The sequence below is a fragment of the Cherax quadricarinatus genome, chromosome 29 (assembly GCF_038502225.1).
Source record: "Cherax quadricarinatus isolate ZL_2023a chromosome 29, ASM3850222v1, whole genome shotgun sequence".
In the NCBI taxonomy this organism is placed as follows: Eukaryota; Metazoa; Arthropoda; class Malacostraca; order Decapoda; family Parastacidae; genus Cherax; species Cherax quadricarinatus.
Window position 1 is genome coordinate 16003838 of NC_091320.1, and position 16301 is coordinate 16020138.

The 16301-nt window shown below is 43.1% G+C and overlaps 1 protein-coding gene across 2 annotated transcripts in view; it reads left to right on the top strand.

Annotated features, from left to right (window-relative positions):
- Positions 1-1997, top strand: part of LOC128690369 (protein shuttle craft-like) — a gene marked incomplete at its 5' end in the record, with an annotated part of 249204 nt that extends 247207 nt beyond the window's left edge. For both annotated transcript variants that reach the window (XM_070089620.1, XM_070089621.1), the window contains 1 exon segment: positions 1811-1997. In XM_070089620.1, coding sequence (XP_069945721.1) covers positions 1811-1997 — 187 coding nt within the window.
- Between the last annotated feature and the right edge of the window lie 14304 nt (positions 1998-16301).

Here is a 16301-nt window from a genome sequence, read left to right on the forward strand (position 1 = left end):
TGCAATGCAGTATTGAACTTTCTTGGTCCTGATTTTTTCAATGAGGCATTGGTATGAATTCCTCTTCAAGGGGGGCTCCTTGGCGTGGTGAAGAGGCTCTTGGTCTGAGGAATTAGACCTGTTGGTCTACTTCCTCAGACCGAACCTAATTACCCCCCAATCCCCCGTTCCCTATCCCATCCTCCCCATCCTCCCCTTTTTCCTTTCCTCCTCCTCCCCATCCTCCCCTTTTTCCTTTCCTCCTCCTCCTCATCCTCCCCTTTTTCCTTTCCTCCTCCTCCTCATCCTCCCCTTTTTCCTTTCCTTTTTGGCCTTTTTTTTTTTTTTTTTTTTTTTTTTCCCCACAGGCATGCTAGTTCCTAGGTAGGGGAAAGGGTACCGGGGTCCATCCCATTCCGTTGAGGTTCTTGGCGGTGGCGTAGTTTGCCGTGGAATCTGGATTGCCCGGGGATGTCCTGATCCCTCTCCGGTATCCCGGAGGGTGGCTCTGGGTCTCTCTCGGGCAACGGGTGTAACTCTGGAAGCCACCTTTCGGATTCCAGGGGTGGTGGCCGAAGGAGGTATGCTTTGTGGCGGATTTCCGGCCGCCCTCTCTTTTGTCCACCGAGGTAGCTCGGCAGATGTGAGGTTGCTATCCTGGATTGCCGGTTTACTGGCATGATGGGTAGGGTATGGCACGGGTTCCATGCTGCATCTGCGCTACTTGCGGTGCTGAGGTCCTCTTGGGCGCGGAGGGAGATTTCTGGCCCTTTCATTCCTACTAGGAACTATCCCTCCCCGGTCCCCCCTTTTTTTATTCTTTTTTTTATTTTTATTTTCTTTTCTTCTTTCTTTTTTTCTTAAAAACAAAAAGAAAGAAGTAACCTAACCATGGCAGCCCTAGTCCATGAACCTGCTACCCCCAGGCCCCTTCTTGATACCGCACCCCATTCTGACCCCGCCTTGTCTTTGGACCACTCTTCGGACACTCCTCATGCCTCTGTACCTCTTGCCGGTGCTGTTTCCTCACCTGCTTCAGGTACTGAGGCCTCGACTGACTCCTTCGATTTATCTGACCTTCGCTCTCCTCTGACTATGCTTCCGGCCTCTCCCTCTACAGTGCGGCAATTTTCGAATCGCCGGCCCGTTCCACGTCGGACCAACTCTGGTCCCACGCCTAAACGACAACGACAATTACCTGCTGATGATACTTCTCCACCTTCTCGTTCTTCTCAGAAAAGATCGACACGTCCTTCACTACCTTTCCACGCTCAGTTTCAGACTGCACAATGGACTAAATTCTTCACTTTACGACCGACTTCCTCTACTGCCTATCTTTCTGACCACAGTATCGGCAAGGCACTTGTGAGGGAAAAGTTCAATAGATAGGAGTAGCAATATAGTAACAATAGTTTCATTGCTGGCTACTAGTTAAGGTAGGGTAAGTCACGCTCCCGTTTTTCCCGCCTTTTCTCCCCCACCCCTAAAGTGATAGTTTGATTGCCGGCTGCTTGTTAACGTAGGGTCAGTCTAGCTCCCGCTATCCCTTCCCCTCCCTTTTCCACCCCCCCCCCTCGAAAGGTGACGTGTGGGGCTCTGGTCAAACAGTAAATCACTCGACTCGCAGCTCCCAACACTACTGTAAGTACATGCCTGCCTTGTATTCTAGTGGATTTATTGGTTAAAAGCTTCACTTTTGACCAATAATAAACTTAGTCCTTTCAGTCTTGTTCTAGGTTGACTGTTGTAATAATCACCACGTCTTTTGAGTAATGTACACTGCCATGGAGAGTGATTATTTAAGCAGTGGGTAACCTGTCTATCTTTTCAGCTTGGATGACAGTGAGGGTCACCTGTCAATCAACGAGCAGAAAAGGAGAAGGACTAACGTCCAGAGACTTCCCCATTTTGCATTTAAGTACCTGTGCACCTGTATGAAATTGCAGGACGTAACCCCACATCATTGCAGCGGTAAAGAACCTGCTTTCCTGTCATCAGGATACTACTCACGGCGTTAATCTGTGAAGAACTAGCCAGTGGTCACCAACACCTGCGACACCCCCCCCCCATCATCAGCAACGGCTACGATTTCAACAACAGTGTCACCAACACCAGACACCCATATACATATTAGCGTTGAATTCAGTTATCATTTATATTTTTCATTTTTCATTTTCTTAAATATGAAATATTAATCCTACATTAAAGTGTTTTACATTTTATATTTTCTATATAATAAAGTGTTTATGTTTGTCTGTTATTATTTCTTTTTCTATTCACTAATTTTCCTGAGGAGGAGCCAGCCTTGGTAATACTGTCTGAAGTTGTTACAGGGCTGAGTAAGCCTTCACAAGTGGCGACCTTGCCAGGATCAACTCGACTGAATCAAGATTCAACTCCATCTCGAATCTACCATTGGAACTTCAACGCCGCATACTACAGACGGTTACCACCAGCCATGAGTAATCATTCTCTATGGTAGGACTACATTACAGGTATTTAAAAGATTTGGTGATTGTTATAGTCTCAATTTATTGTAAGTCAAGTCAGGCAGGATATAATATTTAATTCTGCCACCTAATTGTGTGTAAGCTTGAAACACTTTGGAGGATTAGACTCTAGGGACCCGAGATTTTCCAGTGACAACTTGTTTCATTGAGCTCTTCATTATATCAAGGGAACTGTCATAGGACACTCTTGATTTGTTGGTGAGAAGATTGGATGGTCAAGGGACCCCATTCTACTTACTGTTTGCTCGGAGCCGGCATAGAACCCTTCGTTTTCGTTAATACATATTGTTTAATTGAAGCAGGGATCGAGCCCTCTGGTTTATTTACAGTTTGAGCGGAGCAGGAATTGAACCCTCCGTTTTCTTTAATACCCGTTTCATTTCCCCTGATAGTTTAAGTTATTCTTGCAAGCATGGAGGAATACCAGTTTTGGATGAATGCTGGAAGTAAGTTAGGAATAACAGGGAAAAATTTAGAATCTTTCATTAGTGCTAAGATCCAGGAAAGACTTGAAAGAGAGAGAATTGGGAGAGAAGAAAGACAGTTAGAAAGGGAAAGAGAAGAAGAAAAGGAGAGAGAGAGAATAGAAAGAGAAGAGAATAAGGAGAGAGAGAGAATCGAAAGAGAAGAGAAAAAGGAGAGAGAGAGAATTGAGAGAGAAATCCGAGAAAGACAGAAAGAGAGCGAGAAGACCAAAAAGAGCGTGATAGACTTGATCGTGAGGAAAGAGCTAGGGAACGTGAGGAACAAGCTAAGATACGTGAGGAACAAGCTAAGATACATGAGGAACAAGCTAAGATACGTGAGGAACAGGTTAAATTAAGAGAACTTGAGGAAAGAGCAAAGGATAGAGAAGTTGAGGAAAAAGCTAGAGAACATGAGTTAATAGAGAGAGAAAAGGATCGCAAGCTCGAAAAATCTCGCCTTGAATTAGAGAATAAAAAGTTAACTTTTACACAACAACAATTAGAGGAAGGAGTAATGGAACAACATGCAGTCAGTGCACATATTCCAACACCTAATTTACCTCCCTTCATAGAGGGGGAAGACATAACTTCATACATTATCAGGTTTGAAAATACCGCTACCCTCTGTGAATGGCCTGCTGACACCTGGGCTACCAGGTTAGGAATGTTATTTTCTGGTACAGCCTTAAATATCTATGCAACTTTGTCGCAGGATATCATATGTAATTATAACCTACTGAAGAAGGCAATCCTTAAAGCATATCAAAAAACCACTAATTCTTACAGGAAAGATTTCAGGTATGCCACCTTACAGCCTGGCCAGAACTTTCAACAGTTACAGGTAACACTCTTTCGTTTGTTCGACTTTTGGATAGATAGTTCAGGAATTGATCACAGTTATGAATCTCTTAGAGACTTCATGGTTGCTGACCAGTTCCTGACAGCTCTTCCTCACCAGATACGAACATTCATCAGAGAACGTAACCTGATTAAGGCTGAGGAAGTTGCTGGGGCTGCTGACCTATATGCTGAGGCTCACAATTCCTATAAAAACCTAAAGGGATCGAACCCTAAGGGCAAGGGTTCATCAGACCTTAAGAAATCAAAGCCTCTAGTGGAAAGTAAAATGACTTCTTTTATTCCTGTTAGTCATTTGTGTGGTGTTAAGGGACATAAACGTCCAGATTGTCCTTCTAAGAAGGTCCAAAAAGTTGGAAGATGTTTTACAGACTGTAATGATCAAGCACCCTTCTATTCAGGAACAGTTAATGGACTTAATGTATCTACCACTTTACGAGACACTGGATGCACATGTATAGTAATTTCTGATAAGCTGTTCCCTAATCTTAAAGAAACTCATTCCTCTGCTATACTTTCAAACTACTTGGGCCGTACAGACACTTTTCCTACCATCCGTTGTTACATTAGGTCTAAATGGTTCACAGGTTGGTCTGAAGCCGTACTAGCTCCCATCACTTCTTGCTCCGTACTAATAGGTAATGTAAAAGGTGCCATTCTTCCTTCTGAGGTTGACCTTTCATCACCAAAGATGGATATAAGTGTTTCAGATCCTCTTCCTGTAGAGTCGGAGAAGCCCCTCGAAAGTTCAGATGAGACAATGTCTCGTGAGATTCATGTGGGATTAAAAACCAGTGATGCTACTCTCGAAAGCGAGGTAGTAGGATCACTGGTTCACTTGTTAGATGAAAGTGAAGGTATCACCTCCGATATCATAAATGTCTTGACTAGGGCTCAGACCATAGCCCATGCTTTCCCTACTGTCCATCCTTTGATTTTCCCTGACTTTAAGCCTTTAGATATATCGAAGGACTCCTTTGTCAATTTACAACGTAATTGCCCTTCTCTTCAGAATTGCCATAATGCCGCTAAACAAAATCAAGTGATCCAAAGGAAAAACTTTTCATATAAATTTGAATATATAAAAGGTATCTTGTACAAGTCAGTATTCAAATTAAATTCAGATGAGACAGACTATTCCATCTTAATTGTTCCAAGTCAATGCAGAGAGACTGTTCTTAAAATGGCTCATGACCTGCCAGTGGCCGGACATTTCTCGCATCGTAAAACTTTAAATAAAATTAGGGAAACCTATTTTTGGCCTAAAATGTCCTCAGATGTCACTACTTATTGTAGATCGTGTAAAGTTTGCCAACTGTCATCCTCCCGAGGTACCAGGCGAGTACCTATGGTCAAAATGCCAGTCTTTACAGTACCTTTTGAAAGAGTAGCTATTGACATAGTTGGTCCTTTATCTCCACTTTCATCTGGGGGACATAGATATATATTAACATTAGTTGATTATGCTTCGAGTTTCCCTGAAGCCGTTCCCTTAAAGACCATAACTACTACAGAGGTGGCTGAAGCCCTTTTGTCCATCTTCTCCAGAGTGGGCATCCCTAGAGAAATTTTGTCTGACCGTGGGACACAATTCACATCTGACTTAATGCAAGATCTATACCAACTTCTGGGAGTGAAGCCTCTCTTCACCACACCCTATCATCCCAGCTGTAATGGGAGGATTGAGCGCCAGCATTCGATTCTCAAGTCCATTTTAAGGAAACTTTGCTCCCTTAAACCTAAGGAGTGGCATCCTTACCTACCCTGTGCTTTGTTTGCCATGAGGGAAGTTCCCAGTGACTCTTTGGGGTTTTCACCTTTTGAACTTCTCTATGGTAGACAGGCCAGAGGTCCACTGTCCATCCTTCATGACTTATGGACTAATGAGGAGGTAAATGCTGAGGTTCAGTCTTCTTACCAGTTTCTCCTTGACCTTAGATCCAAACTTGAGGAGACCTCTGACATAGTATCGAAAAACCTAAGCTTGTCAATGGACCAGTACAAAACCTATTTTGATTCCAAAAGTCAGAGGAGAAGTTTTAAAGTAGGAGATGAAGTTCTTGTACTTTTGCCTATCAAGTCAAATAAATTATTAGTAGCATGGAAAGGTCCATATAAAGTAATAAAAATTTGTGGGAAAGTTGACTACTTCATAGAAGTCAAGGGGAAACGTAAGCTTTATCATATCAACATCCTTAAGAAATATTACCGAAGAAATTCGGTTAACTGCCTTAATAACTTTGACTTAGTTTTTCCACACAAACTTGATAAGACAACTGAAGAATGTAAAGTGTGCGTAATTGACACCTCTAACTTAGACTATGATGAAGAACTACATGACTTGGTGACTCTTGACCACTTGGACGCAACCACCATTAATATTAATGAATCTTTGGATGACCATAAGAGACATGAACTACTTCATTGTGTGAGTAACTTTTCAGACGTCTTTACTGATATTCCAGGTGTTACCTCCACGGTAGTCCATAAGATTGACTTAGTGACGGACAATCCTATCAAACGGAAATTATACCCAGTTCCAGTTCACCTTAGGGATGCATTTGACCGAGAGGTAGACAAATTATTAAAACTAAAGATCATTGAACCTTCAGTATCTTCATATTGTTCACCAGTAGTCATGGTTAAGAAGGAGGATAATTCATATAGACTTGCTATTGACTTCAGAGGCCTTAATGCTGTAACTCGGTGGGATGCTGAGCCTATGCCCTTAATAGATAGCGATCTACACAAATTTTATGACTCTTCCTTCTTTTCAGAGATTGATATTGCACAGGCATATCATCAAGTAATGTTAGATCCTTCTTCTAAGCAGTACACCGCTTTTCCTACACACCAAGGACTGATGCAATATAGAACTATGCCCTTCGGTTTGGTAACTGCCTGTGCTACCTACGTGAGACTGATGAGAAAGGTCTTGGGTAATATGCCAAATATTTCAGTTTATTTTGATAACATTTACGTAATGACATCTACGTGGGGCGAACATATCCAAACATTAACATCAGTTTTGCTTAGGTTACGCTCACATGGCCTCACTGCCAAACCGAAGAAATGTTTCCTTGGGTATAACAAGATTAGATATCTTGGACTGATACTTTCTAATAACTCTCTGCAGCCTCTCCCCAGTAAGATCAAAGCTTTATTAGAATTTAAATTCCCCAAAACCAAGAAGCTCATGCGTAGCTTTCTTGGTTCTGTAAATTTTTAGGCACGGTTTATCCCGAACCTTGCTGATCTTACAGGCATCTTATCAGACTTCCTTAACCCTTTGAGGGTTTCGGACGTACTAGTACGGCTTACGACCCAGGGTTTTTGACGTACTAGTACGCCTAAATTCTAGCGCCCTCAAATCTAGTGGGAGAAAGCTGGTAGGCCTTCATATGAAAGAATGGGTCTATGTGGTCAGTTGCACAGTCTAAAAAAAATCCTGCAGCACACAGTGCATAATGAGAAAAAAAAAACTTTGACCATTTTTTTGGAATAAAACAGCGACTTTGCACTGTATTTTTGTATGGTATTTATTGCTGTATTCTAGTTTTCTTGGTCTCATTTTATAGAATGGAAGACATATTACAGAAATTGAGATGATTTTGACTGGTTTTACAATGAAAGGTACCTTGAAATTGAGCTCAAAGTAGCAGAAATGTTTGATTTTTACCAAATTTCAAAAGTAAACAAATCGTGCCAGGCGTGCAATACACGTCAACTGGTGAGTCTAATGTTCTTTCACAAGTGCACCAATAATATTTATACCATTTTTTACACTAATGCAGTAGTCTGCATAACAGAAAATCTTATATTTTTTGTGAGAATAAAAATTCAAAGTGGAAAGCAAAAGAATATAAGAGGGGCCTTGAGACGTGACTAATGACCAGAGGAAATGTCATTTTAGTGCCAGGAATGTCTTTATTGTTTATTCTGAACCCTATTCGGAAATTGGCATCTTTTGAAATTTGTGTGAAATTGGCAAAATTGCTAAATTCTGACCACTGTACTGGATAGTTGAGTTTCATAAATGGGTGGTTTCTTGCACCCATTCGATAGAAAAAATGGAGTTCTAGCGAAATATTCATGTTTTTGTCGACTAGTACAGTGGAATTTGCCGAAAATGGGGCTCAAAGTGGGCAAAATCGCCGATGCGTAAACATCGCCGAGACCGCTAACTTTGCGAGAGCATAATTTCATAAGTTTTCCATCAAATTTCAAACTTTTGGTGTCCTTATGATCGGGAAAAGATTCTGTATCTTTTCATAAGAGAAAATAATTTTTTCTTTTTTTTAAATTTGGCCAACCCTGAGAACGAGTTTCGGAGAGGGCCTGTCGACCCTCAAAGGGTTAAAAAGTCTGTGAAGGAACCTCTTGAACTTTCCGACGTAGCTCGGGAAAAGTTTAATGAGATTAAAAGTATCTTTTCGAAAGACCCTATACATAAGATCCCAGATATTAATAAAACATTTTGTTTGAGAACTGATGCCTCCAATACTGGCTTAGGTGCGGTGTTACTACAATACCATGATGGTACTCCCTTCCCTGTATGCTTCCTAAGCCGGAAACTCCTTCCCGCAGAAACAAAATACTCCACAATAGAAAAGGAATGTTTAGCCCTTGTGTGGGGTATCTCCAAACTTAAATTTTATTTGCTGGGAAAAGAATTCATTTTAGAAACGGACCACAAACCTTTGATATACCTAGAAACTTTTAAGGGAACCGACAGTCGCCTCTTGAGGTGGACATTGGCACTCCAGGCTTTTAAGTTCCATATTGTGTATATCAATGGTTCATCCAATTATTTCTCTGACTGGTTAAGTCGTGACAGTCAGTAGAAGATTTGTTGCCTTACGCGACTTCCACATATTAGAACTTTTTCCTCGCCTATTCTTCTTATACTCCTTGACTATAAGTCTTGGTATGGGGGAGTGTGAGGGAAAAGTTCAATAGATAGGAGTAGCAATATAGTAACAATAGTTTCATTACCGGCTACTAGTTAAGGTAGGGTAAGTCACGCTCCCGTTTTTCCCGCCTTTTCTCCCCCACCCCTAAAGTGATAGTTTGATTGCTGGCTGCTTGTTAACGTAGGGTCAGTCTAGCTCCTGCTATCCCTTCCCCTCCCTCTTCCACCCCCCCCTCGAAAGGTGACGTGTGGGGCTCTGGTCAAACAGTAAATCACTCGACTCGCAGCTCCCAACACTACTGTAAGTACATGCCTGCCTTGTATTCTAGTGGATTTATTGGTTAAAAGCTTCACTTTTGACCAATAATAAACTTAGTCCTTTCAGTCTTGCTCTAGGTTGACTGTTGTAATAATCACCACATCTTTTGAGTAATGTACACTGCCATGGAGAGTGATTATTTAAGCAGTGGGTAACCTGTCTATCTTTTCAGCTTGGATGACAGTGAGGGTCACCTGTCAATCAACGAGCAGAAAAGGAGAAGGACTAATGTCCAGAGACTTCCCCATTTTGCATTTAAGTACCTGTGCACCTGTATGAAATTGCAGGACGTAACCCCACATCATTGCAGCGGTAAAGAACCTGCTTTCCTGTCATCGGGATACTACTCACGGCGTTAATCTGTGAAGAACTAGCCAGTGGTGGTCACCAACACCTGCGACCCCCCCCCCCCCCCCCGCATCATCAGCAACGGCTACGATTTCAACAACAGTGTCACCAACACCAGACACCCATATACATATTAGCGTTGAATTCAGTTATCATTTATATTTTTCATTTTTCATTTTCTTTAATGTAGGATTAATATTTCATATTTAAGTGTTGTACATTTTATATTTTCTATATAATAAAGTGTTTATGTTTGTTATTATTTCTTTTTCTATTCACTAATTTTCCTGAGGAGGAGCCAGCCTTGGTAATACTGTCTGAAGTTGTTACAGGGCTGAGTAAGCCTTCACAGCACCCCTACGCCATGTTGGTAAAGATATTTCTTTTCATGCTCTTAAGAGCGGTACGCGCATCGTCACTGTACAGAACGCTACCCAGGCTCTTGAGCTTTCTTGTCTTTCCCATATTGATACTGTTCCTGTAACTATTGAAAAGCATCATTCCCTCAATTCTTGTAGTGGTACCGTCATTCTGCCCCATACCATAGTTCAACAAAATTTCCAGACATGTGGTACTGATATTCTTGAACAGCTGGAACTCCAAGATCTCCCAATCCTCAAGGTAGACACTTACGTTCTTCCTGCCCGCGGGCGGAGACGATACCCTAGCAATGTGGCTCGTTTAACTTTTGACAGACGTGAACTCCCATCCTCAGTTTATGTAGCAGGACATTGGTTACAAGTTCGAAAGGTGATCCCTACACCGCAACAGTGTAGAAATTGCTGGAGATTTGGCCATCCAGCGAAATATTGCAGATCTATCGCCGAATGCCCAGTCTGTGGTGCCGATGACCATTCTAATACGTCTTGCAATCGACCTCCCTCTTGCCTTAATTGTCATGAGGCCCACCCTTTGTGCTCTCGCCGTTGTCAAGTCTACTTAAACGAGCGGGAAATCCGTTACCTCAAAGAAGCAGAAGGTCTCCCTTATGCCATGGCAGTTTCTCATCTCCGCCTCCAAGGGAGACTACCTCGTGTTTCTTATTCCCGTGTTTCAAAATGTCCCCCCACTTCTGGTATCCCATCTTCTGCACCCACCTCTGTGGTTACCTCTCCCATAGTCACTCCTGTAGCTAATTCTTTTGCTGTCCTCGGCTCAGACGTCCCTACTTCAACGTCTCAGTCTGATCTTGCTTCTTCGTGTTCTCTCACAAGCCTCAGTAACGACGAGATCTCATATGACACCTCCTCCCAATCGTCCCTCTACTTCTCAAAAGTCAAAAAAAAGTCCGTTAACACCTCCTACCCATCTTCCACCTCCTCATTTTCCCTTCCCTGTCTCTGTACCTGGTTCTCCCCCTCTCACTGGCTCAGTTACAAGTGTAGAGGTTCACCCTCCTCCTCGTACTGTACCTTCCTCCCCTGTTCCCTCCCAGGTTTCTTCCTCTTCTGCCTCCTCCCAGGTTTCTGCCTCTTCTGTCCCCTTCCACACTTCTCCAGTTCCCTCCACCCTTCCGTCCCCCCCTACCTTGGTACAGTCCATTACAGTTCCAATCTTTACTCATCCTCCCCCTACCATTTCCAATATTGTCTCCCATACTACGTCTCTGAATTCTGAAACACTTGAAGCAATCTCTGAATATATTGCAGAGACCAAACCATCAATGGACACTGATCCACCCTCCGCTCCTTCTCTCTCCTCTACTCCATCTGCGCAACTCCTTTCTTCACAGCGCACCGTTCCTTCGCTGCTTGAACGTTTTTCACTGCCTCCGCATGTGGACTTTTCTAACCCCTCTAGTCCGTAGGAACCATTACCTGCGGATTTCAAGTATCTTTATCATTGCCAATCATGGCCTATTTACAGTGGAATATACGCGGCCTCAGGGGTAATCGGGGTGAGCTTCGGATGTTACTCTCCCAGTTTTCCCCTGTTGGTGTTTGCTTACAGGAACCAAAATTACACTCTGCTGTTATCTCTCCCATCTCAGGCTATAACTTATTGTATTCTTCAGATCCTTTTCCTGATGGGACCTTTAATGAAAGTGCCCTTCTTCTACACACTGATATTCCGTACCATCAGCTATTTGTTCGTACTTTGCTGCATTACACAGCAGCCCGTATCCACTTGCATAGATGGTATACGCTCTGTTCTTTATATCTCTCCTTCTCGGGCATTATCTATTCCGGATATTGCCTTTCTTGTTTTGTCATTACCACCACCGATTCTGTTACTTGGTGATTTTAATGCCCACCATTTCCTCTGGGGGGGTCTCATTGTGATTCCCGTGGCATTCAGTTAGAGGCTTTTCTTGCCACCCACCCCCTCCATGTTTTAAATACAGGTACTCACACCCATTTTGATCCTCGGACTCACACTCTCTCTTGCATCGATCTCTCAGTCTGCTCTTCCTCCGCCGCATTAGACTTCACTTGGTCTGTTCTTCCGGACTTACATGACAGCGATCATTTCCCAATCATTCTTACTTCCCCTTCATATTCACCACCTCTTCGCATCCCACGCTGGCAATTTGATCAGGCAAATTGGAACCTTTACTCACACCTAACTGTTTTTAGAGAGGTTCCTTCTTCATCCTCCATCGATGAGCTTTTACACCTCTTCTCGTCCTCCGTTTTAACCGCAGCTTCTCATTCTATACCCCAAACTTCAGGCAGGCATTCTCAGAAATGCGTGCCTTGGTGGTCTCCTGCTTGTGCTCGTGCAGTACGTTTGAAACGCGCTGCATGGGGCAGGTACCGGTACAATAGAACCACAGAGAGACTTCTTGAATTTAAGCAGAAGAGTGCGATCGCTCGCCGTGTCATCCGTGACGCTAAACGCACTTGCTGGCGAGATTATGTCTCTACCATCACCTCTGCTTCCTCTATGAGTGCAGTCTGGAAAAAAGTACGAAAACTGAGTGGTAAATATTCTCCTGACCCGGCTCCTGTTCTGCGGGTTGCCGGTGTTGATATAGCAAACCCACTAGATGTTGCCAATGAAATTGGCAATCATCTGGTCCGTATTTCTCAGGGACGTTCTACCATAGACCCCTTACTACGCTTGGATACGTATGTTCGTAATGCCTTTGCGAATAACCACTCAGTTATTGCCATATTTTTTGACCTTGAGAAGGCATATGACACAACTTGGAGGTATAATATTTTAGCCCAAGCCCACTCCTTAGGCCTTCGAGGCAATCTACCATTCTTCCTTAAAAACTTAACTGACATGCATTTCCGTGTTCGGGTTAATAATGTGCTCTCACCGGACTTTATCCAAACTGAAGGTGTCCCCCAGTGATGTGTTTTGAGCACAACACTTTTTCTCCTTGCTATTGATGATTTGGCCTCTAGTCTTCCATCAAATATTTGGTCATCACTCTATGTTGATGACTTCGCTATTGCCTGTGCAGGCACTGACTGTCACCTTATTACAGTTTCTCTCCAGCATGCAGTCGACTGTGTTTCCAATTGGGCCACCACACGTGGGTTTAAATTTTCCAGCACTAAAACCCACCAAATTACTTTCACTAGACGCTCTGTCATCTCCAATCATCTTTTGTACCTCTATGGCTCCCGTATCCCTGAACGTGATAGTCAAGTTTCTGGGCCTCCTCTTTGATTGTAGGTTATCCTGGAAACCTCACATTACCTCTCTGAAGGCAACTTGCCACAGCCGGCTGAACCTTCTTAAAACCCTTGCTCATCTTTCATGGGGAGCTGATCGTCGAACCCTCCTTTGCCTACATTCCACCCTTATCTTATCGAAACTTGATTATGGTGACCAGATCTATTCAGCGGCATCTCCTGCTAATCTCTCTAGCCTTAACCTCATTCATCACCAAGGATTACGTTTATGCCTTGGTGCTTTTCGCTCTTCCCCTGTCGAGAGCCTCTATGCAGAAGCGAATGTTCCATCCTTATCTGATCGCCATGATGCCCATTGCCTTCGCTACTATGTACGCTTTCATGATCTCCGCAATCCTTCCATTTATAGAATGGTCACTGATATTAGTAGACATTCTTTATTTGTTCGCCGCCCCTGTTTACTCCGTCCCTTCTCTCTTCGCCTTCATTCGCTCTTGTCTTCTCTTCAATTACCACCTTTCTATGTACATGTAGCATCTCACTTTTCCCTACCCCCCTGGGAAGTTCCAGCTGTTCGAGTCTGTTCTTTCTCTCTCCCTTGCTCGAAAGCCCAACTGTCTATGGGCGCTTCCCGCTCTCTTTTTCTTGACCACTTTCACTCTCATTCTCATGCCATTGCTGTGTACACAGATGGCTCTAAGTCTTCTGACGGCATAGGATTTGCAGCAGTGTTTCCGGATAGCGTTGTACAAGGGCATTTACTATCTTCGGCTAGTATTTTTACTGCTGAATTGTATGCCATCCTTACAGCACTTATCCGTATAGCATCTATGCCTGTGTCATCATTTGTGGTTGTCTCAGACTCCCTTAGTGCTTTACAGGCTATACAGAAATTTGATACACCTCACCCCTTAGTCCTCCGTATCCAACTTTGGCTACGCCGCATCTTTACCAAGCATAAAGATATTGTTTTTTGTTGGGTCTCTGGTCATGTTGACGTACAGGGCAATGAACAGGCAGACACTGCTGCGCGGTCAGCAGTACATGACCTACCAGTTTCATGTAGAGGTATTCCATTTACGGACTATTTTGCTGCAATATCTTCCCAACTTCACACCCGTTGGCAACAACGTTGGTCTGCTATGCTCGGCAACAAACTTCAATCTATTAAACCGAGTATAGGTTACTGGCCGTCTTCTTATCACCAGTGTCGAGGTTGGGAGACTACTCTCTCCCGTCTTCGCATTGGCCATACTCGTCTTACTCATGGATGTCTTATGGAGAGGCGCCCTGCTCCTCTCTGTGAGAATTGCCAAGTTCCATTATCAGTCAGCCACATTCTGTTGGACTGCCCACTTTATCAACGAGCACGCAGAATTTACCTCCGTCGTCGTCTTCGCCCTGCTGCTCTCTCTTTACCTTCCCTTCTCGCTGATGGACCCACCTTTCATCCAGACTCTCTCATTGACTTTTTGACAACAACTTACTTACTTCACAAATTCTGATACCTTCAGCCCTTTCTACTTCAATCTCTTGCTACCCTCTATCCCCGTACTATCCCCTGCCCCGCTGTTTTCCGTAAGCTACTGATCATCCCTCCTCCCTTCTACCATCCAATACCCTCGCTTCCTTCCCTACCCTGCAGCGCTGTATAGCCCTTGTGGCTTAGCGCTTCTTTTTTATTATAATAATAATAATTGGTATGAATTGTACAGAAAGTGAAATCCCTTTTACTTCACTTACTATGTTATATTGTTGCTTGCTTGATGAGTGTCATTTTAGTGTCTCGAGGAAAAAGCTTCGTGAATATATACAGTAATATAAATATGAAAACTTATTCCACTGCTGCTCAACAATATTTTAACATCTTAAGAAAGTGGCATGTGGCCATTGATGAATGTAGTACATAATTGGTATCACTGTGTAATACACAGATGACCTTCAAAAAAGGCTTCATATGCTGAAAACATTTGATGTAATACTAATGGGGGGAATGTCTGAGTGTCCATTAATTCATAGTGTTAAAAAAGGCAATAAAGTACTGTATTATATATTTAATACAGTACAGTGGACCCCCGAGTTTCGGCAGCATCGACTTTCGTGAAATTCGACTTTCAGCAAAATTTGGCCTCGAGTTTCATGATTAGACTCGTGATTCGGCAACCGTCCGGTACCCGTCACCACGCACTCACTTCCACATCCCCGTCACTCACCTTGGTGGAGGACCACAGAGAAGAGCTAACAACTGACGAACTGCAAGAGCTTCAATTGGAACAGCATCAGACCACAGCTGAGGAACTTGCTTCAGAGAAGGAGGAAAAGAGAGTGAAGAAGGTGCCTTCTTCGGTGATTAAGGACATGTGTTCAAAGTGGAATGAGTTGCAAAGTTTTGTTGAAAAGTATCACCCTGACCAAGCTGAAACAAGCCATATCTGCAACATGTTCAGTGACAAAACCTTGTCCCACTTTAGGCAAATCATAAAGAAATGCCAGAAACAGACCTCTCTGGACCGATATTTTGTGCAACAGGGGTCCAGTGACTCTCAAGTTGTTCCCAGTGGCATTAAAAGAAGAGAAGTAACCCCAGAAAAGGACTTGCTACCTGAAGTCCTAATGGAAGGAGATTCTCCTTCCAAACAGTAGTGTACACCTTCCTCCTATCCCCTCCTCCCATCTTCCATCCACCCAGAACTCTTCAGTAAAGTAAGTGTAATATTATTATTATTTTTTATGTGCATGTACTTGATTTCTGATTGTTTTCAGTATGTAAATCTTTATTTAATTTGAAAAAAAAAATTATTTTAATATTTTTGGGTGTCTGGAACGGATTAATTTTATTTCCATTATTACTTATGGGGAAAATGGTTTCGAGTTTCGTGTATTTCGACTTTCGGCAGGCTCTCTGGAATGGATTAATCACGAAACTCGTGGGTCCACTGTACTGTAATAAGGACTGAGATAAGAAGTTACCTACTGTATTTTGCCCACAATTTTAAGAGTCCATTATATCAAAAGTTTACTGATATGTAACCCTTAAGCTGTCAAAAGGACTAAAATAAATAAAAACATTATAAAAAATATCCCTTATTGTACAGTTCTCGTCACGGCATTATGCCGGATGAGCGCCCCTGCATAATGCCATGACGAAAATCAAAGGCCTACAATACAGGGGGTCTTTTTTTCATCAGTGCATTCTGCTGGGTAGCAGCCATCATCATGATGTCTCGGCCTTCTGCCACACGTCACAGTGAGTTCTCATTGCTCATGTGGCTGCTGTGGTGAGAAACTGGATGCAGCATTTTAAGGCTGGTGGCGGTG